Source organism: Natrix helvetica (assembly GCF_964273705.1).
Source record: "Natrix helvetica genome assembly, chromosome: W".
NCBI classification, from domain to species: Eukaryota; Metazoa; Chordata; class Lepidosauria; order Squamata; family Natricidae; genus Natrix; species Natrix helvetica.
The window spans coordinates 44,077,466-44,100,057 of NC_138555.1; the positions used below are offsets into that span (position 1 = coordinate 44,077,466).

Below are 22,592 nucleotides of genomic sequence, written 5' to 3' on the forward strand. Positions count from 1 at the left end.
CAGTTTTTCCATCCAATATAGCCAAAAACCTCACTTTCATTGTGCAGCATATGTTCAATTGTCTCATTTTAAATCTTTTTACAGTATAAAAGAATTTACCAAGTGTTTATGTTTGTATATCTTTCACTGCTTTCAACAGGATATCTTTATGGTATGCGCTTAGAGTTATATATTATATTAACAATCTTCTATCAAATGTACATTAGTTCATTTATTATCTTTATCCTTCATTTTATAACAAAAAATTCTAAATTATTCATATATATGTCAGTGTTTCATTGGATTATTGTTAGTCTAACAAGATTATTATGTTTTTGCTTTTCTCCTTCAATTAAAACATTGTATCGTTATTAGTCTATTTAACAACATTATTGTATTCTCACTTTTCTCCTTCAATTAAAACATAAATTAAACATTTTTCATGTCCAGGTTCTTTTTTCCAGCCACTGATAAAACAAATCCCATATCTTATAAAATTGCTCGTCTTCTTGTTCTCTAATTTCAAATGTCAATTTGCTCATTTCAGCGCACTCCATTATCTTTCGAATGACTTCTTCCTGTTTTGGTATCATTTCGTTTTTCCAGTTTTTTGCAAATACGATTCTAGCTGCTGTTAAAACATTTAGAATCAAATATTTTAAGTCTTTGTTATAAATTTCTGGTATAATTCCCAGTAAAAAGATCTCTGGTTTGAGGTCTATGTGTTTGTGTATCATTTTCTCCAACCACATGTGTTTTTTAGTCCAGTATCTTTTAGCTTCAATACAAGTCCACCACATGTGGTAGTATGAACCCGGTATCTGATGACATTTCCAACACTTTTCCGATTTATTCTTGGACATTCTTGCAATTCTCGTTGGGGATAGATGCCACCTGTAAATCATCTTATAGAAATTTTCTCTATATGCAGTTGACATTGTCATTTTATAATTTTGAGACCACAATTTCTGCCATTTTTCTAAGTCTATCCCATACCCAAAGTTTCCCCCCCAAGCTATCATAGTTTCTTTAACTTGTTCCTCTTGTAATTTAGTCTCTAATAAATATCCATATAGTTTTTTAATTACTTTTTCATCAGTACCAATTAAAATTTTATCTAACTCAGTCATTTCATTGTAAAGACCTATTGATTTTCTATCTTCATTATATCTAGATTGTATCTGTAAGTATGAATACCAATTCATTTCTATTCCTTCTTGTTTCAACTCATGAATAGATTTGAGTTCACGCTCTGTATTCAATATTTCAACATATCTTACTGTTTGTTCCTTTTTATATATTATTGGATATGAAAATGCTTCAATAGTTGATATCCAGGCTGGAGTTTTTAAGTAGTGTAATCTTTTAATCTTTTCCCAGTTTAATAACAAGGCCTCCCTTATATAATGTCTTCTAAAATAACCATGTGCTTTGTCACTGTGTTAATTGATTTGCTAGTCGAACTGAACTGAATAGTTACTGAAAGAGTTACTGCGCAGGTCATAAGCCTTATCTGACAATGATTTATTGAGCATGCTTAACATGTTTATATACATCACACATTCCAGAGACTTCTTCTCTTTAGATCTTTGTCCGTCTGCCAGGAAGCTGGGAGACAAACTGTTTCTGCCAAAATGTAACAATTAGATAGATTTGTTTTATTTTCTATTTTATTATTTTTGCATTAAAGTTTGTTTTTAATTAGAACTTGTTACTGGACTTCATTTTTCGCTCCTTGAACATATGCCTGTTTGGAAAAAGCCGCGGTCTAAGCCTCATGTAGTTCAGGGTGAAATATCTTCCCCTGACAATTAATGGTAGCAGAGGATGGTTATAATTTACGGCTGTTTCCTTCCAAGCTATCTTTAAGAGATAAGCGACCAGGCTAATTAGAAAGAATGATTCAGCTACTGAGGTACGCTTAAAAACCAACTTTCTAACCATGCCAAGGAAGAAGAAGAAAAAAGACAGATATGAAACGTGCTCGGAAGGATCCATTTCTTCTGACACAGAAATGCAATACTTCTCACGCTGGCTTCCAACTTCCCAAACTCCAGTAACCGGACTGGATGAGGACCCTGCTGTGGGGGAAGGAGCTACAGGAGGTGAGATCTACGAACCAAGGTTAGTAGTTCCCCCTTCTGATTATGCACGTTCCCAATTATCTCCAAGAGATTATAACATGCTGGGGGCAAAGCCAAAACATTCCACGTTACCAGAGCAACTTCACTCCCAAACTTTTGGAGATTTTGAAACGATTGATGTCTGGCCAAAGCCCTCGCGGCAACTGCCGGCAGAGGAAAAACACCCCCACGCAGAAAGTAAAACTTATGAATCCTTCTCAGGCCCTGCGGAAAAATGAAAAGCTATCGTGATCGGATAGAATTCTTTGAAAAACAAGTCCTAGAAGCTAAAAAACACTATAAAAGATTAGAAGCAAGTAGGAGGGGTTTCCCCACTCCCAAAATGTCTGAGGACGCCATCTTGCCTTCTTCTAAACAACCTAAGACACACCCCCTAGAGGACATTGCCTTAGGCGAATCAGAACAGAGAGATATGTACACGTCACTGAGGTCACGTGATCTCCTTTGTTCTACTTCTTCTGCCACGTACAAAGGTCTGGTGCAGCCAAGAAGTGAAGCTGCACTGCAATCTGCTGGCGGAAATAATTTATTAGAGCAACAGTTAAAGGAATTGCAACAAACCTGGACAGATCTATCTATAAGTCGTTCAGATGTCCAAGCTGCAATGCCTCCAAAGGTTAAGTCTTCAACTCCCCCTGGTGGTGTTGGATTTTCCCTAGATGGAACAAGGCAAAGCCAAAGGCAAATGCCACCCCCTCAAGCAAGCCAATTTAATGTTGCCACACAAAGACCAATGGTGCAATTACAGCGCCCCCTGGTTCAACAACCAGCTTTTCAACCTGCACAGCAAGTTGTTCAAATGCATATCCCTCAGCAGGCATTTTCTGTCACTCCTTTGACTGGTGAGTCAAAATTAAAGGAGTAGGAGAGAATTATAAAGCCTGGATCAGTGAAATTGCGCTCTTGCTTCGCAGAGAAGGCACACACTGTATGGTTTTTAATCCTCCTGCCCAGCCATGGACTCCTGCAATGAGAGACCTAGAGTCTAGGGCGTGCATGACTTTGCTCATGTCGATGGACACTGAACTGCAGGTTACTTTTCCACCTGATGCAACAGCCCAACAAATTTGGGCTATTTTGGAAGATTGCTACAGGCCCATTTCAATTGAATCTTCATGTTTGCTCATGTCTGAGTTCCATGGTTCGAAGTTGAAACCTGGTGAACGAATTGGTGGACATTTGACCAAACTGAAAAGAATGAGAAGTGAATTGAGAGAAAGTGGCCATGTAATCGATGATATCCAAATGATTAGCATCATCATTAACTCATTGAATTATGAATGGAAAGATACCATTGCAAAGATTAACTACGTGCCCATTGCTCAACGCACAGTTAACCACGTTTGCAGACTTTTAGTGGAGGAGGAAGCTATCAAATTAGCTATGCCACATCTGCAACGACCCCCAGCATCAAAGGCTCCAGCTAGACGTCCCTTCCGAGGAAGAGGCTACGCTCCAAGGATGCCAAAATGTTACAACTGTAACCGTGTGGGACATGACACCCGGGATTGTCCCCAACGAGTTCCAGCTCCCGTCACATACCAGCCCAGAGGAACAGACTCCAGAGGCAGAGGTAGAGGTGGAAGACAAGGTCGTCGTGGTCCAAGGCGTGATCCACAAGCTCCACTCACAACATTGGCCATAACCAACGTTCCACAACCTGATCCAAAGTACGACAGACGTCTTTTGTGGACTTTAGATAGTGGAGCAGCTGTACATGTTACCCACAGAAAGGAACTTTTCACAGAGATGGGCGAGCCAGAGCCCGAATATCGAGAACTGTACACCTTTTCCAACCACACTTGCAAGGTCATGGGAAAAGGAACTGTTTACATTGAAGAGCTCAATACATACATCCCTGATGTTTACTACATACCTTCAGCAACCAGTAATTTGCTTAGTCAAAGGCATTTGTCTGGAGATTTAAAGTTTCAGGTTCACCACCTCGAAAAAGCAAGTTACATAGTTAAAGATGGAGATATTGTTGATGAAACCATGCTGATTGGTGGTGTTTATTACTTAAAGCCAAAGCCTAAAAGGCAAGCACAGGCAAGTATGCAAACCCCAAAAAGGGACAGCACGGGCCGAGAGAGAGTTGGTTCAGAGAGAGAACCCGTTACTGTTCCAAAGGCTTCTAAAGCCAACAAACAGAGAAAACAGAAGCAGGTTGCTCAGAGCAAACCTGAGGTTCCTCATGAAACTGTTAATGTTGAGAATTCACTAACTGGTAAACCTTTGCATTCCAGGTGTATCCACTAGTGGCATAGAAGATTGGGGCACGCCAGTTTCCGTGTTCTTAGAAAGATGCTGGAGTTCGCAAAACGTTTGGATCTAAAGGGGTGTAAGGTGTTTTTGGATTGTGCAGTTTGCAGGAAAGCTAAATCCAAAGCAGCTGCAATTCCCAAACACGCTACACGCCTGTCAACACACATTTTTGATTTGGTACACACTGACATAGTGGGTCCTTTCCCACCATCATTTGGTGGTAGAAAGTATTTTCTAACAATTGTAGATAATCACTCTAGATATGGATTTGTATATCCTATGAGAGAGAAATCTGAGACCTTTCAGATCTTTAAAGACTTTGCAGCTTTTGTTTCTACACAATACCAAGTTCGCATCGCCAGAATCCAGAGTGACCGTGGTGCAGAATTCATTTCTCAGCATTTCCAGGACTGGATGCGTAAGAATGGAATTCTTCACCAGACATCCGCTCCATATACACCGGCTCATAACGGAGTCGTAGAAAGAAGACAAGGGGTTCTGCAAACCATGATGCGTTGTCTCCTAGAAGATGCCAATCTCGGTAGCATATACTGGGGTGAAGCAATCAAATATGCAAATTACATTGTCAACCGTACTTGGAGCAGTGTAATAAATCAAACTCCTTTCTACATGCTGTATGGCTACAAGCCTGATCTCAAGAACCTCCACATTTTTGGTTCATACGCTATGGTGAACACTCCCTTAAGTCAAAGAAGAAAGGGAGGTCCAGTAGCAAAGAGACTGAGATTTATGGGTATTGATGATAACTCAAAATGGTGCAAATTTATTGATCCTAAACATGTGATTGTCATTTCACAATCTGAAAATTTTGAGGAAGATATTGACTGGTCCAGGATTCATTCCAATGATCCTGGAGTTTATTTTCCTAGAGATGATATTCCAGATGCCACGCAGCCTGATGACAATTCACAGGCAGACATTCCTTCTACCAGTTCTTCACAACCTGATGTTCCGTCTTCGCGAGCCGCAGATGCTGATGCTAGCGACGAACGTGAGGACGAGGACGAAGAAAAAGAAGAAAACTGGACTGTTGTTCCGAGACGTTCCAAGAGGGTCACAAAAGGAATCCCTCCACAACGATATTCGTGGCAACTGACAAAAACACAATTACCTTTGATTTGCAACGTTACTCTTCCTCCTGAGACATTCACACAAATCAAACAGCTTCCTGATTCGGAGCAAGACAAATGGTATGATGCAATGCAGGATGAAATGGACAGTTTAAAGAAACTTAATGCATTCACATCTGCAAAGCCTCCAGCAAACAAGAAAGTCATTGACACTCGATGGGTCTACAGAATCAGGAAGAAACCGAATGGTGAGTCTTTGTACAAAGCCAGACTTGTAGCTCAGGGTTTCGCTCAACGTTATCCTGAGGACTACACAAACACTTACTCACCAACAGTCAGAACTGAAAGTGTAAAAATTGCTTTAACCACTGCAACCATTCTTGGTTTAGAAGTTTTCCAATTTGATGTGGACACAGCTTATCTACATGCAGACCTAGATGAAGAGATCTACGTGAGAAGCCCTCCAGGATTCCGAAAGCAAGAAGGGGATACCTGGTTCCTGAACAAAAGTCTTTATGGTCTGAAACAGTCAGGTTTAATGTGGTACTTATGTCTTACTGACAAACTAAATTCAATGGGCTTTATTAAGTCCGAAACTGATGAATGCGTGTTCACAAAAAGATCTAACAATACATATGAGATCATTCTTGTTTATGTTGATGATATTGTTTACATTGGTCCAAATAAGAAAATGAGTGAGATTTTTGCCAAAAGTTTGCAGAGATACTTCACACTGAAATCTTTAGGTCACATTAGCACTTATTTAGGTGTTCAGATTGAAAAGACACAGAAGGGGTTTAGTCTTTCACAAGAGGAGAAAATTGACCACATTTTGCATCATTGCAACATGAAAGATGCTAACACAACAAAGACACCCATGCAAACAGAGTTCGTCCTGAGTTCGAGGACGAAACACTTTATTGTTCAGTCATTGGTTCACTGTTATACATTAGTAGTTGGACCAGACCCGACATTGCACTTAGTGTTAATCTTTTATCACGACACGTAGGTAAGGCAACACAATTTCATTGGACATGCATTAAGAAGTTATTGAAATACCTGAAACACACTAAACACATGAAGTTATTGCTAGAACCAACACACACTGATTATCCAGAATTATGTTGTTATGCCGATTCTGATTGGGCAAGTGATAAGAAATCACGCAGAAGCACTTCAGGTTACATGATGTTCCTGAATGAATGTCCTGTTTACTGGCAAGTGAGAAAACAGAGTTTTGTTTCATGTTCATCTACTGAAGCTGAATATGCTTGTGTTTCAGATGCTTGTAATTCTCTAACGTGGTTTGATGCTTTGATCACAGATATCTGGACACGTCCGATTCGACCAATCACCGTGATGGAAGATAATGTATCGGTGGTTTATATTTCTGAGTCACATTTTACAGGTTCTAGGTCCAGACACATTGACATTCGTTGTCAAAACACAAAGCAATTAGTTAAGCAAGGTTTTGTTAAATTGCAATATGTTTCTACACATGATCAGATTGCTGACATGCTCAACAAACCACTTGCAGCAGGTCAACACGAGTATCTGCGAAAGAAGATGTGCCTTAAGTGATGATTTGATGACGTCAGACCAACTAGCAAAAGAAGGGGTGTCACTGCGTTAATTGATTTGCTAGTCGAACTGAACTGAATAGTTACTGAAAGAGTTACTGCGCAGGTCATAAGCCTTATCTGACAATGATTTATTGCGCATGCTTAACATGTTTATATACATCACACATTCCAGAGACTTCTTCTCTTTAGATCTTTGTCCGTCTGCCAGGAAGCTGGGAGACAAACTGTTTCTGCCAAAATGTAACAATTAGATAGATTTGTTTCATTTTGTATTTTATTATTTTTGTATTAAAGTTTGTTTTTAATTAGAACTTGTTACTGGACTTCATTTTTCGCTCCTTGAAGATATGCTGTTTGGAAAAAGCCGCGGTCTAAGCCTCATGTAGTTCAGGGTGAAATATCTTCCCCTGACATGCTTTAGTTCCCTTATACCATAAAAAAGCATGCCATCCCAACAATAAATCATGACCCTCTACGTTCAATAATCTGGAATTTTTTAGTGTTACCCACTCCTTAATCCACATCAGGTTTGCTGCTTGATAATATAACTCCCAGTCAGGTAGGCCCAGTCCTCCTCTTCTTCTAGCATCTTGTAGCAATTTGAGTTTTATTCTTGCTTTTTTCCCTTGCCAAATAAACTTCAAGACTATTTTATTTAGGTCTTCAAAAAAGTTCTTGCCTAATCTAATTGGAATTGTCTGGAACAGATATAAAATTCTAGATAAAATGTTCATTTTAATTGTAGAGATTCTTCCTAACATTGATAGTTGCAGATTTTGCCATTTCATCAAATCAGTCGCAATTTGTTGTTTTAATCTAATATAATCATGCTCCTTAAGAGTGCTACATCTAGTTGATAGGTATATCCCCAAATATTTAACCTTATTTGTAGTTTGAATCTGCAAAGCTTCTTCCAACTCTGTCTTTCGTCTTAATGGTATGTTCTTTGTCAAAATCTTTGTTATGTCTTTATTTTTTTTCAAGCCTGCTACTTTTCCATACTCCTCTATTCTTTCCAACAGTTTGGGTGCTGTCTCAAATGGTTCTTCAATAATAAATACCAAATCATCTGCATTTCATTCCTTTTATTTCTTCTTCTTCTCTAATCTTTCTATTTAAGACTTCTAATGTTAAGACAAAAAGTAACGGTGATAATGGGCAACCTTGTCTCGTACCTTTCTTTATTTCAATAGAATCTGTCAATTCTCTATTTACCATTATCTTTGCGGTTTGTTTGTGATATACCATTTGTATAGTTTGGATAAATTTCTTACCAAAATTCATCTGTTCCAATTGTAAAAACATGAATTGCCAATTCACATTGTCAAAAGCCTTCTGTGCGTCAAGAAACATCAAAGCCATTTGTTTTTCAGGATGGGCCTCGTAATATTCCAAAGTGTTCAAAATCATTCTCATATTATCTTTAATTTGTCTCTTTGGTAAAAAAAACCATTTTGATCAGAGTGGATGAAGCTATTTAAATATTTCTTGAGTCTGTCTGCTAATATAGATGCGAATAACTTGTAATCTTTCAACAATTTTTTAATTGGCTGAGATTTGCGGAAAGGAAGATAAGGTTATAACTGTAGTTACTGATAATGGGACAGAGTTTACAAATTATAAGTTCCAAACTATGTTAAAAACAGCTGGTATTGAGCATAAACGTTCTGCTCCATATAGACCTCAACACAATGCATTTGTGGAAAGGAGAGGGCAAACGTTACAAGCTATGACTAGAACCATGTTAGCCGATTCAGGATTGCCTGAAACATTATGGGGTGAAGCCATGATGTGTGCTAATCATTTACTGAACAATGTTGTAAATGCTTCTACTGGAGAGGTACCATTTACTCGTTGGCATGGTAGGAAACCTGATTTGAGCTACTTGCACACGTTTGGAGTTCCTGCATGGGTGCATATTCCAGCACTGATTAGATTAAAGGGACAAACTCGTGCAAGGCAATTAATATTTGTTGGTTATGACTCAAATCATAGATCTTATAGGTTCTGGGAACGTGGGACAATTAAGATCCATCACAGTGCAAGTGCTAAGATTTTAGAGCATGTTGGTTGGGATAAACTGGAAATAAGCAATGATGAGGTAGTACTTGAAACCTGAGTAGATCAAAATAAGGTATCAGGAATACCAGAAACGTGTGATGAATGGAAGGAGTCTACTCAGGAGGAGGAAGTGAAAAGTCAGGAGGAAGTGATAAAGCAGGAGGTCGTTCAGGATAGTCCACCTATAAGCCCTGAGTTACCCAGAAGGTCAACCCGTGTAACGGGGCCACCAGATAGGTATCAGGCATCTGTTGCATGTAAGGTGGATAAGGTACCTGCTACATACCACAAACTGACTATGTATCCAACTGAGGATAAAAAAGTAGGGCAAGCTGACATGAACAGTGAGTTTAAGTCATTGCAGGATTTGGAAGTGCTTGACAAGACTGGTTTACCTTACCCACTGAGTTAGATGATGTTGATACAAAAGGTTCTATGTGTGATAAGGGATGCATTATATCTTGAACCTACATTATATACTGTATTGTGTGTTAAAGGAAAAACATAAATCATTACTGTGATGTTTATGGATTCAGAATGTGAAGTTGTATGTAAATCAGTGGTGGGTTTCTACCGGATCGCACCGGATCGCGCGATCCGGTTGAAGAATGAACCCGGAAGTAATTTCCTGCCCCGCCCCCTTGGCGTTTTTTGCATCAGGGCTGTGCTACCTCATGTTCCTTGTCTTCTGGCCGCTGCTCCACGCCTTGGAAAACATAGGCGCAATTACAGCCTGGAGCAGGAGCAAAGCCCCTTTCCCAACTGGCCCTTCCTCCTTCGGAATGCTTCAGAGGGAAGCTTCTGAGGCTGTAATTTTCTGAGCTCTGCGCGCCTGTTTTCCACATCAGCGATGATCTTTTGGAAAGGGAAAGAGGTGAGAGGGGGAAAGCCTCCCATTGAAAACAGCGCTGAGTGGGGTGGGGGATCCTTGCTTTACTCCTCTCAGCGATCTTTTGGGAAGGGAAAGAGGTGAGAGGGGGAAAGCCTCCCATTGAAAACAGCGCTGAGTGGGGTGGGGGATCCTTGCTTTACTCCTCTCAGCGATCTTTTGGGAAGGGAAAGAGGTGAGAGGGGGAAAGCCTCCCATTGAAAACAGCGCTGAGTGAGGTGGGGGATCCTTGCTTTACTCCTCTCAGCGATCTTTTGGGAGGGGAAAGAGGTGAGAGGGGGAAAGCCTCCCATTGAAAACAGCGCTGAGTGGGGTGGGGGATCCTTGCTTTACTCCTCTCAGTGATCTTTTGGGAGGGGAAAGAGGTGAGAGGGGGAAAGCCTCCCATTGAAAACAGCGCTGAGTGGGGTGGGGGATCCTTGCTTTACTCCTCTCAGCGATCTTTTGGGAAGGGAAAGAGGTGAGAGGGGGAAAGCCTCCCATTGAAAACAGCGCTGAGTGAGGTGGGGGATCCTTGCTTTACTCCTCTCAGCGATCTTTTGGGAGGGGAAAGAGGTGAGAGGGGGAAAGCCTCCCATTGAAAACAGCGCTGAGTGGGGTGGGGGATCCTTGCTTTACTCCTCTCAGTGATCTTTTGGGAGGGGAAAGAGGTGAGAGGGGGAAAGCCTCCCATTGAAAACAGCGCTGAGTGGGGTGGGGGATCTTTGCTTTACTCCTCTCAGGGATCTTTTGGGAAGGGAAAGAGGTGAGAGGGGGAAAGCCTCCCATTGAAAACAGCGCTGAGTGAGGTGGGGGATCCTTGCTTTACTCCTCTCAGCGATCTTTTGGGAGGGGAAAGAGGTGAGAGGGGGAAAGCCTCCCATTGAAAACAGCGCTGAGTGGGGTGGGGGATCCTTGCTTTACTCCTCTCAGCGATCTTTTGGGAAGGGAAAGAGGTGAGAGGGGGAAAGCCTCCCATTGAAAACAGCACTGAGTGAGGTGGGGGATCCTTGCTTTACTCCTCTCAGGGATTGTTAGATCTGGGCAACGAGAGACAGACTGCGGACACGAAGTAACTCAACAGCTCATTTTATTAGTAGTAGTAGTGATCCAGCTTGCTCTGTGGTCGGAGGGTTCCCCTTTTATAGGGATGAGGCACGCCCATTGACCAATCAGAGGAATACCTGTTTCCCGCTGTAGGAGCGGACCAGAGGGAAGACTTATCTCGATATATGTTAATATCTAACACCCCTCCCCTCCTAGATGGGACGTTGCGGTAGGTGACATAGTCCTTTAGGTAGGTGGGTGTTTGTCTTGCTCGGGAGGAACGTCGGAGTTCAGGTTGTGTTGAAGTACTTGCAGGACTGGTTTCCTGTTGGTTTGAAGTAGTTGCAGGATCGGGTGCTTTTTCTGTTTCTGGAGGTCTTGCGTTTTCGATGCTCTTTTCCCTGGTATCTTGTTCGGCTGCGATGACGGGGGGTTGCTCAGCGGCTGTGATGACGGGGGGTTGCTCAGCTGCGTGCGTGATGTCCTGTCCCCCGCTTAGCTCGCCGGTGTCGTTGTTTCCTGGGATGAAGTTTCCCTGCGGTTGTCTTTCTGTGGACAGGAAACTTTCGCCCTCATCCCTTAAGTTGGAGTGTGCTAGGCGACCTCGAAGCTGATCGATGTGCCTTCTCCAATTCCGCCCATCTTCAAGCTCTAACAAATACGATCGAGGGCCCATGATGCCAATGACCCTCGCCGGTATCCACAATGTCCCCCCTGTGTAATTTTGAGCATAAACAGTGTCTCCTTCTCTAAAAGATCTGACCTTACTTGTAGAGTCTGGGGGAGCCGAGGTAGAATAATTCGGGTGGAGCCTGTCCAGGTGAGACCGTAGGCGGCGACCCATTAGTAGTTCAGCGGGGCTTCTACCCGTCGTTGCGCTCGGGGTAATGTGTTGAATGAGGAGGTAATGGTCAATGCGTGTTTGCCAATCCCCCGGGCCCATCCTGGCGAGGGCCTCTTTCGCGAACCGCACCATTCTTTCTGCCTGACCATTGGACGCTGGATGGAATGGCGCGATGAGGGCGTGTCTGATTCCCAACCCTGCTAAAAATGTTTCAAACTGCATGGCCGTGAATTGGGGCCCGTTGTCCGATACTAACAGATCTGGTAGACCATGGGTGGCGAAAAGCCGCCTAAGAACCTTTATAACTGCCTCTGCCGTGGTTGATGTCATTAGGACTACATCTAACCATTTAGAATAAGCATCTACAACTATGAGGAAGGTTTGACCCTGGAATGGCCCTGCAAAATCAATATGAATGCGTGACCAGGGTGCCTTGGGTTTCTCCCATTCTGTGGCGGGCGCTTCCGGGGGTGCTGGTCTCGACTCCTGGCATGGGTCGCAAGTGGCCACCCACTCCTCTATTTCTTTGTCCATATTGGGCCACCACACATAACTTCTCGCTAACGCTTTCATTCTCACGATCCCCGGATGACCCATATGTAAAGCATTCAATACCTTTTTTCGTAGAGCAAAAGGAATAACAACTTGATCCCCCCACAACAAACATCCCTGTAACACGGAGAGTTCGTCCCGTTTAGACCAAAACATTTTGAATTCCGGGCCCACATTTCCCTTTGGCCACCCCCTCCATACCCAAGTTTGCACTTGTTTTATTAAATTGTCCTTCGAGGAGAACCTTGCAACATCGTAAGAAGAAACCGGTCCCGAATCCAAACAGTCAATGAGCAATACCGGTACTTCTGGAGTGGGGTCTGGCAAAATGTCTGGTAATGGGCAACGGCTGAGCGCATCTGCGTGCCCTAGAGTGGAGCCCGGTCGATGAATTAACTTGTAAGAGTACGCAGCCAGGAAAACAGTCCACCTGGTCATACGTGGAGAAAGGGAGACCGGAGTGGGGCGATTTCCCGCCAAAAGTCCTAACAGCGGTTTGTGATCAGTAATGAGTTCAAAATCGCGGCCGTAGAGGTATTCATGGAAACGTTTCACACCTGCAACGGCAGCCAATGCTTCTCTGTCCATTTGGCTGTAGTTCCTTTCGGCCGATGAAAGAGTTCTGGAGTAGAAAGCAATGGGTGCTTCTTTCCCGTCGGGCATCCTGTGGCTGAGGACTGCTCCAACCCCGAAAGGCGATGCGTCGCAGGTCAATACCAGCGGGAGGGTTTGACTGTATTGCACAAGTAGTGAGTCAGTGGTGAGCAGGCGCTTTACCCCGGCGAATGCTGCAGCTTCGGCTCGTCCCCATCTCCATGGTGCGTTCCTCTGGAGTAGACGGTGTAGTGGCTCAGCAACGGTCGCCTTCTGTCTCAGAAAAACGCTGTAGAAATTAAGTAGTCCGAGGAAGGCCTGCAACTCGGTTTGATTTCGTGGTGTGGGGGCGTCCTGGATTGCCTTAATTTTCTTTTCAGTGGGGTGAATTCCCTGACCATCAATTCTATAACCCAGGAATTCTACGCTAGGCACGTTAATTTGGCATTTTTCTTTTTTAAGGCGGAGGCCCTTCTCTCTGATTCTGGCCAAAACAGATCTGACTCTTTTGTTTAGTTGCTCCTCGTTTGCAGCGGACACCAAGATATCATCAAAATATGGGACGACTCCCGGTATCCCTTGCAACAGCCGTTCCATGACGCTCTGGAACAATCCTGGAGCAATACTTACGCCGAATTGTAGCCGGTTGCATTTAAACGCTCCTCTGTGCGTCACTATAGTCTGGGCCTCCGCTGTGGCGCTATCTACTGGCAGTTGCTGGTAAGCTTGTGCCATATCTAACTTAGCGAAAACCTTTCCTGGCCCCAATGAGTGCAATAGGTGCTGTACTACGGGCACCGGATATGCGCTCTGTTGTAGCGCGACATTAATTGTGCATTTATAGTCTGCGCATAAGCGGACTGATCCGTCTGACTTAACTGGGGTCACGATAGGTGTCTCCCAACGCGCGTGATCTACCGGCTCAAGGATTCCTTGTTCCACTAACTTATCTATCTCTTTATCTATTTTTGGGCAGAGTGCAAAAGGCACTCGTCTCGGTTTAAGTCGGATTGGCGCCACATTTGGGTCTAAATTGAACGATATTGGTTTGCCCACATACTTACCAAGACCGGAGCTGAACACATCCTCGAACTCCTTAAAGATCTTTTCAGCGCTGCTGTTTCTCACGGCGTTTATTCCGGTGACTTCTAATCCCAGGGCTTCAAACCAATCAAGCCCCAGGAGGTTCTGCAATGGCGCGCTGGAGATGGTCACGGGCAGCTGGGCTTCGATGTCCTTAAACTGGATGTGGAATGTGCCTTGGCCCACGATGGGGACTTGGTTCCCCTGGTAGTCTCGTAGCAGGACGTCAGGAGCGCGCAGTTGGCTCTTTCTGAGGCTGGGAATGGCCTGTTTCATGGATGCCCATGAAATGATCGTCAGGGTTGATCCTGTGTCAACCTCCAGCTCGCAGGGTGAGCCCTCCAAGAGGACTGTGACTTTCAGCCTTCTGGGCCGCTTAGGGCGGACCTGATGTATCGTGGTGAGATACGTTCGCAACTCCTCTCTCTGGGTCAACTCTATCTCATCGTCTATATCCTGAAAATACTCTCGTTGAGCGTCTTGGTAGAACGCTCTTTCGGCTCTCTGTGTGAATTCTTTCTGGGGATACGCTCGCTCACTTTCTTGTGAGTAATCTCTCTGGGAATACGCTCGTTCAGCTCTTTGGGGAGTTTCTCTCTGGGTAAACACTTGTGGATTTCTCTCTGGGCGCCCTTTTTGATTTCGCCAAGCCCCTGGGTTGGGCTTCTGTTGGCGGTACATGGGTGGCTGCCGTGAGGCAGGGACTCCGCTCCGGCACACTCGTGCGATGTGCCCAAGTTTGTTGCAGTGCGAACAAACAACGTTCCTGAACCTGCAAGTAGACCTGGGGTGATTCCCTCCGCAGCTTGCGCAGGGCGGCAAACGGGATCCGGGTTTCCCCCCAGGCCTCCAGTGACTGCTCTGCATTAGGTGACTGTCCTCGAACTCGGGATCCACGTAGTCGGGGCTTGCGTCTTCGTAGTGGACTCTGGTTTGTCTCGGTGCTGGCTGGGTTTCGTTGACCCTTTTTTGTATGGTCACTGCTGATTTCTCCGCTGATTCCGACGCTCTTGCTTTGTTCAATGCTGACTGTAGGGTTAGATTCGGGTTGGCTAACAGTTTCTTTTGCAACGAAATGTCTCTTACCCCACAGATGAATTGCTCTAAGATATGCTCTTCCAAATCCCTGTATTCACAGTGGGCTGCTATTCTTCGTAGAGCTGCAACAAATTGGTTAATGGATTCTCCCGCCTTTTGAGTCCTCATGTTGAATTCTTTGCGGCTGACATGGCGGGACGGTTTTGGCGCGTAATGTGTTTCCAAGGCTTGTTTCAGCGTCGCCCATGGTACTGCTTGTATTGGAGTAGGCGCGGTGAGGTCTCTGGCCGTATTGAAGACTTCCTTTCCGCAGTAGCCGAGGAAGATATTTTTCTTTCTTGCATCGGTGATCCCCGTGTACTCATTTGCTTCGAGGAAACACTCGAAACGAATCATGAAGGCTTCCCATTCGTCGGTTGCTGGGTCGAAAGGAGCGGGGGGAGCATGCATCGCCATTTTCGCAGTTTGAATTTGCCGCGCTGCGGTGATCTGAGATGGCTGCCGGAATTTCTGCCGAATTCCTGGGCTGGATCAAATCCGGAGATTCTTGAAGTAGCGTTCTTCGTCCTATCTGTCTCTCAATCCCACCTTCGTCGCCAATGTTAGATCTGGGCAACGAGAGACAGACTGCGGACACGAAGTAACTCAACAGCTCATTTTATTAGTAGTAGTAGTGATCCAGCTTGCTCTGTGGTCGGAGGGTTCCCCTTTTATAGGGATGAGGCACGCCCATTGACCAATCAGAGGAATACCTGTTTCCCGCTGTAGGAGCGGACCAGAGGGAAGACTTATCTCGATATATGTTAATATCTAACAGGGATCTTTGGGAAGGGAAAGAGGTGAGAGGGGGAAAGCCTCCCATTGAAAACAGCGCTGAGTGAGGTGGGGGATCCTTGCTTTACTCCTCTCAGCGATCTTTTGGGAAGGGAAAGAGGTGAGAGGGGGAAAGCCTCCCATTGAAAACAGCAGAGGAAAAGGAGGAGGAAGGAAAGGGGGGAGAGAAAGGGGGGGGAGGAAGAGAGAGAGAGAGAAAGAGTGACACACAAAGGGGGGAAGTTGGGAGACCTCCCTCTAAATACTGATGCCCTCTGCTTTTGGGGGGAAAGGAGAGGAGGGTCCTTGGTGAACCTCTACCCCCTATTCCCCCTATCCCAGTTAAGCCAGCTAGGTTTGGGACCCAGCCTTTCTAACTTCATTTGGGATCTTCTAACATCCCACTCCCACCCGGTCACATGGCCAGCAAGCCACTCCCACCCGGTCACATTGCTGGCAAGCCACTCCCACCCGGTCACATGGCTGGCAAGCCACTCCCACAAAGCAGGCCACACCCACAGAGTAGGTTCCAAAAAAATTTGAAACCCACCACTGATGTAAATACATTGACAACCCAAGAGGGGAGAGTGTTAGGGATGTAACCCTAGGCTTGGCTTGCCAATGTATATAAGCTATGATTACTTTACTGTTACTTTAAATGCTTAACAGATGTAATTGGCTTGTTACCTCAAGCAGCTATAAGAGGGAGCCAGAATGGTTGTTAGTTCTCTCTGTGTTTTTGTTAGAAGCTGGTTGGTGTTTACTGAGGTATTGTGGTTTGCAACTGTTATCTACTTTGTGTGTTAAACTGAGACTATTTGATAACTGCATTACTGAACCGTGTATGACTTGGACTGTTAACCGGACTCTGAATACGTCTATATTTCTACATAGTAAACTACTATATTTTTATACTATTCAGTGTCTCTGTATGCTGGTTTGTGCGTGTTATTCCATATCACTCTCATTACGCTTCTCTGCATACTCGCTCTTCTAACGGGAGCTTAATTACTTAACAGTAACTCTCCTTGCAGCTTCCTGCCCCCACCTTTTGTCCATGAGCCATTAAAGCCTGAGCCAGTCCCTTTACATAATAAAAGAATTTTCCCCTTCAGCTCCAGGGGGATGGGAATGAAGGCATGATAATATAAGCCTTTACTTAACTGACTGTGATGACCTTGGCATAAAATAAAGGCAGACAGCAAGGAGCTTGACCAAAGCTTGTCTTTATTCAGCGGCAGCCATCTGTAAACTAACTTCTGCCCTGGATGACATCATTAAAAAGGTTAACTGTTTCCTAGCCTTCTTAAAGAGCTAAGCACAGCAATTGCACTTAAAATATAACATAAAACTTACACATCATTACATCTCCCCTCTTAAGTATAAAACATCTAATATGTTACAAAATCTTTCCATATTTTGGGTTTAATGGCTCGACCATAGCGAGAGAACGTTACCGCTGTCTGATCATCAGTAAAGTTACTATCAAGTTGTGAGTCGGTCCCAGCATTGTCACATGCTGATATGCTTACATTGTTCTTGGCGTTTTCGGTAGGCTGTATATCCGTGTTCAGAAGTTTTGTGCTATCATGCGCCTGTGCTTCACTTTCCTTGTTTTCTTCTTCCAACGCAGCGTCGGCAACCGTGTCTGGACGCAGATGACACCTTTTTCTTCTCAATTGCTGTCCACACTTGGTTTCAACTACATATGATTTTGGTGAATTGCCCTCTTTGACAATTCGAGCAGGTTCCCATGTTTTCCCAGTGACTCTATGTCTCACGGCTTGCCCGGCACACAGTGGACGAAGAGGCTTGGTAGATTTATCAAAATACAGTTTTTGCTTTCTCATGTTTATGTCCCTCTGAGCTATTACCCGCTCATGTGCAATGGAACGAGGCTGCAATTTATGCGGAGCAGTAGGCACTGTAGTTCTCAGTGTTCTTCCCATTAACAGCTGAGCTGGTGAGCATAATCCCTCAATGGGTGTTGCACGATAGTTTAGTAGGCCCAAATACACATCCTGCCCTGACGTTTGTGCTTTCTGTATGATGGATTTGGCTATGCCAACATACTTCTCTGCTAGGCCATTGGCCTGTGGGTGATAAGGGCTTGTGGGTTTGTGCTTAATTCCCCATTCACGCAGGAAGCACTGGAATTCGGCACATGAGAATTGTGGCCCATTATCAGACACCAGTTCTTCACACACTCCATGTCGTGAAAGTATTGTCTTGAAGGCCCATATGACTGTTGCCGCTTTTAAACTTCCCAGCTGCACTAGTTCAAAGTATTTGCTGTAGTAGTCTACTATTATCAGATAGTGGATGTCTCCAAAATGAAAAATGTCCGTAGCCAATCTCTGCCATGCACGTGAAGGAGCATTCCACGGTGTAAGAGGTTCTTTCGCATTGTTTTTTTGAAATGTCTGGCAGGTGTCACACTTCTTTACAAGTGTTTCAATGTCAGTGTCCAAATGAGGCCAGTAGACCACCTCCCGTGCTCTGCGCTTACAGAGTGATGCCCAAATGTCCCTGATGAATTTGTTCCATTACTTCTGCCCGTTGCGACTTAGGTATAAGAATACGGTCACCCATTAGTATGATATCCTCATAAATGGATAGTTCATCTTTCACAGGCCAGAATTCCTGCAACTCAGGACACAGCTTCTTGCGTTTTTCTGGCCAGCCATTGCACATGACGCGCGTTAATTTCTCTAGTACTTTATCCTGTTTGGTGTCTTGTCTTATTTTCTCCAGCCGTACATCTGATATTGGCATGTTGACTAGTATTGTATGTACCTGCTCTTCCAACTCAGGTTCATCCCTGGCTTCATGTCCTTCTGGAAACACTCTTGACAGGCAATCTGCCATTGGAATTTCCTTCCCAGGCTTATACTTCACTGTGAGATCATACTGCTGTAATTTCATAATCATTCGCTGCAAGCGTGGAGGTGTAGAAGCTAGCAGTTTTTGTAGTATGTACTCCAACGGCTTGTGGTCTGTTTCTACAACTACTGGACGACCATACATGTACTGGTGAAACTTCTCACATCCATTCACAATGGCCAACATCTCTTTCTCAATTTGAGCATAATTGGCTTGTGTCGTGGTCAGTGCACGTGAAGCATAAGCCACTGGATGTCCTTGTTGAGTCAGTACAGCACCTAACCCAAACTGGGATGCATCCACTTGAAGCACAGTGTCAGCATTTACGTCAAAGTATCTCAGTATTGGCCCGGGATATTTAGTGATCAGTTTCTTCACTTTGTCAAAAGTCCTTTCCATGTTTGCATCCCAACACCAAATGGCATCCTTCTGCAGCAATGCACGTAACGGTGCTGTCTGTTGTGCGAGGCCCTTAGAGAATTTCGATAGATAGTTGAAAATGCCCAATGATGTCTCCAGTTCCTTTCTGGAGGCTGGGGCCTTCATGTTAAGAACTGCTGTGATCTTCTTTGGATCAGGCTTCAAACCCTCTTTGGTTAGTAGGTGTCCAAAATATGTCACTTCTCCTACGCCAATTTGCATTTTATTTGGATTGAGTTTAAGATTTCTTTCACGACATCGATTGAGCAAAGCAGTAAGGTTTCTGTCGTGTTCTACTTGATCCTTTCCATAGACCAACAAATCATCAACTATTACTTCAACACCCTGTAGACCAGCAATTAGTTCATGTGATTTCTTTTGAAATATCACCTGTGCCAATGCTATGCCGAAAGGCACCCTTGTGAAGTGCCATCGACCCGCAGGAGAGTTGAAAGTAGTGAGATAACTGCTAGCTTCGTCAAGACGCAATTGCCAGTAACCAGACTGGGCATCTAGTACACTGAACACTGTTGCTCCTACTAGCTTGTGTGCTATATCCTCTATGGTGGGGAGTTTGTAGTGTTCTCTCATTATTACTTTGTTCAGATCACGTGGATCGATGCATATACTAATTGCACCTGTGTTCTTCTTCTCCACCACAACCATAGAACTGACCCATTCCGATGGTTCAGTGACCTTCTTTACTACTCCCAACTTCTCCATCCTAGTGAGTTCCTGTCTGACTTTATCCACAAGGGTTAGAGGTATTTTCCTTGGCGCGTGGATGACAGGCTGTGCACCCTCCTTTATACGTATGTGGCTTATGCCTGGGAGACACCCCAGGCCCTTGAATAGATCACAGTACTCATGTTTAATATCAGCTTCCATCAGACCTCTGTGCCCACCATCCACAGTCATTATTATCTTCACAAGTCCAATCTCTTTACTTGATTTGAGACCTAGCACAGCTGGGGCTTGCGTTTCTATCACAAACAGTTGTAAAGCCCTTTCCGATCCCTTGTGGGCACATTGTACATGGCAGCGACCCATTACTTTCAGCTTTTCACCACCATATCCCATTAAATTCAGTAAATTCAGAGTCTCTAAAGGGGATTCATCCCTGAGGTGTTCCAGATATATGTGGCTTGGCACACAATTTACTTGTGCTCCAGTATCTATTTTGAATGTGACTGGAGTTTTATTGGCCCCTATCTGTAATGTTACCTTGGCTTCATCTGTAGACTGATGTGCTTTCTGTATCTCTGCGAGATATATCGAGGAGCAGTCCAAGTTTGACCCTGCATTGTCATCATTGTCCTCTATAGCGTATACAGCCCGTGTTTGTGGCCTTTCGGTTCACAAAAACTGTTTACACACCCTAGCAAAATGTCCTCTTTTCCTGCATTTGTTGCATGTTTGCCCCCTTGCAGGACAGACACTGTTTTTATGGTGCATATTTCCACAATATCCACAAGCTGCTACTCTGTTACTTGTTCCAGTGCCATAGGTGCCTTTTGTTCCTTTGTATGCCCTTTCTTGACCATATCTACTGCTTTGAGTTTCTATAGCATTGATCTGGTGCTGTGTTCCTTCCAGTATCTGCATGTCTTTTCTTGATATTTCATATGCTCTGGCAATCCTTACGGCTTTCTCAAGATTTAAGTCTTCTTCCTGCAGCAGTTTTTCCTGGACTTCCTTAGACTTACTGCCCATCAAAATACGGTCTTTAATCATATCTCCAGCATCATAAAAAGCACAGTCTTTGGCAAGCAAGCGCAGCTGGGTCACCCAATCATCCACAGATTCACCTCCACACTGGTTTCTCTCATAAAACAGCTTTCTCTGCACTGTGGAGTTTTTTCTCGGGTTACAGTATGCTTCAAACTTTGCAAACAGTACATCTGTTTTCTTTTTGTCCTCTGCAGTGATCTCCCCACTTGCTTGCCAGGCTCTGCAAACATCACGTCCTTTCTGTCCCACACATATTAGAAAGTGTGCTGCTTTTTGCTGATTAGTCCAATTGTTTGCATCAGGTCCTGCAAACACAAGCTCTATCAGTTCCTTCCACCTTAACCAGTTTTCAGATATATTCCCTGATTCCAAATCCAGGGAAGGAGTGTTCTTTGTGTTGCTGTTTGCTGCCATGATTCTTCTCACCCCACTCCTGGTACCATGTGATGACCTTGGCATAAAATAAAGGCAGACAGCAAGGAGCTTGACCAAAGCTTGTCTTTATTCAGCGGCAGCCATCTGTAAACTAACTTCTGTCCTGGATGACATCATTAAAAAGGTTAACTGTTTCCTAGCCTTCTTAAAGAGCTAAGCACAGCAATTGCACTTAAAATATAACATAAAACTTACACATCATTACACTGACCACATGGCAACTGAGAACTCTGAGAATTCAACCAAACCTGGACTCAGCCTACAGAGTTGCCCCTGCATGGGCCCATGTGAGTCTGACAACCAATCAGAATACATTTCTTACACAGGAACAGGAAACAGAGAGCTGGGACTGAACAGGTTATAAAAAGCCTAGCGAGCCCCTTCCCTGCCCTTCTCTTCTTCTCCCCAACATTGAAGCATGTGATCACCTTTTCTGTTCAGGACTCAAGCCATGTGGTCCTGTCCACCATTAAAACCATCTTTCCAAGCAGCCTCCATGTCTCCAGTGTCTTTTTCCCCACTTGGAGCCGAACCCAGAAGGAAATTTCTTGCAGCAGTTCTTTACCTGTTCAAAATAAACACAGACACACACACACGCACAGACACAGACACAGACACAGACACAGACACACACACACACACACACACACACACACGAAAATCAGAAAACAAAGATACTGAAATAATGAACCAATATTTTTTGTGGAATAATTTTAAAATATGAAGATCAACTTGCCTGGAATGGTTTTACTGAAACACCAGCCTTGTTCTTTTTTTTACCACCTCTATCAATTTTCCAACAATTTGATCTACCACATAATCAACATGCCTACCTCCCTTAAGGTGAAAAAATAAACTAAGTTAGCAACAACAACAAAATAAAATTATGCTTTAGGACTTTCTGCTCCTATGATCAGAACTCTTTTCACAGAAAGAAGAAAGAGATGTCAAATAATCTGGGGCAAATAATTCCAATATACACATCAGGAATGTCACCACTGTTATATTCAAGTATTTTATTGATTGATTACATTTTTATCTTACTATTTTTGTGTCATATACAACTCAAGACAGTGAATATCACAATATTCCTCCCTCCTCTTATTTTCCCTACAACAACCACCTTGTGAGGTAAGTTGGGCTGAGAGTGTGTGACCGGCC

General features: G+C 43.9%; 1 protein-coding gene across 1 annotated transcript in view; it reads right to left on the bottom strand.

The window, feature by feature from the left end:
* LOC309400281 (DNA topoisomerase 2-beta-like) overlaps nt 1-22,592 on the bottom strand; it is a gene marked incomplete at both ends in the record, with an annotated part of 193,697 nt that overhangs the window by 78,078 nt on the left and 93,027 nt on the right. Inside the window, 2 exon segments of the mRNA XM_081968694.1 lie at nt 22,168-22,211; nt 22,214-22,268. Of these exon segments, the coding sequence (XP_081824820.1) occupies nt 22,168-22,211; nt 22,214-22,268 (99 nt within the window).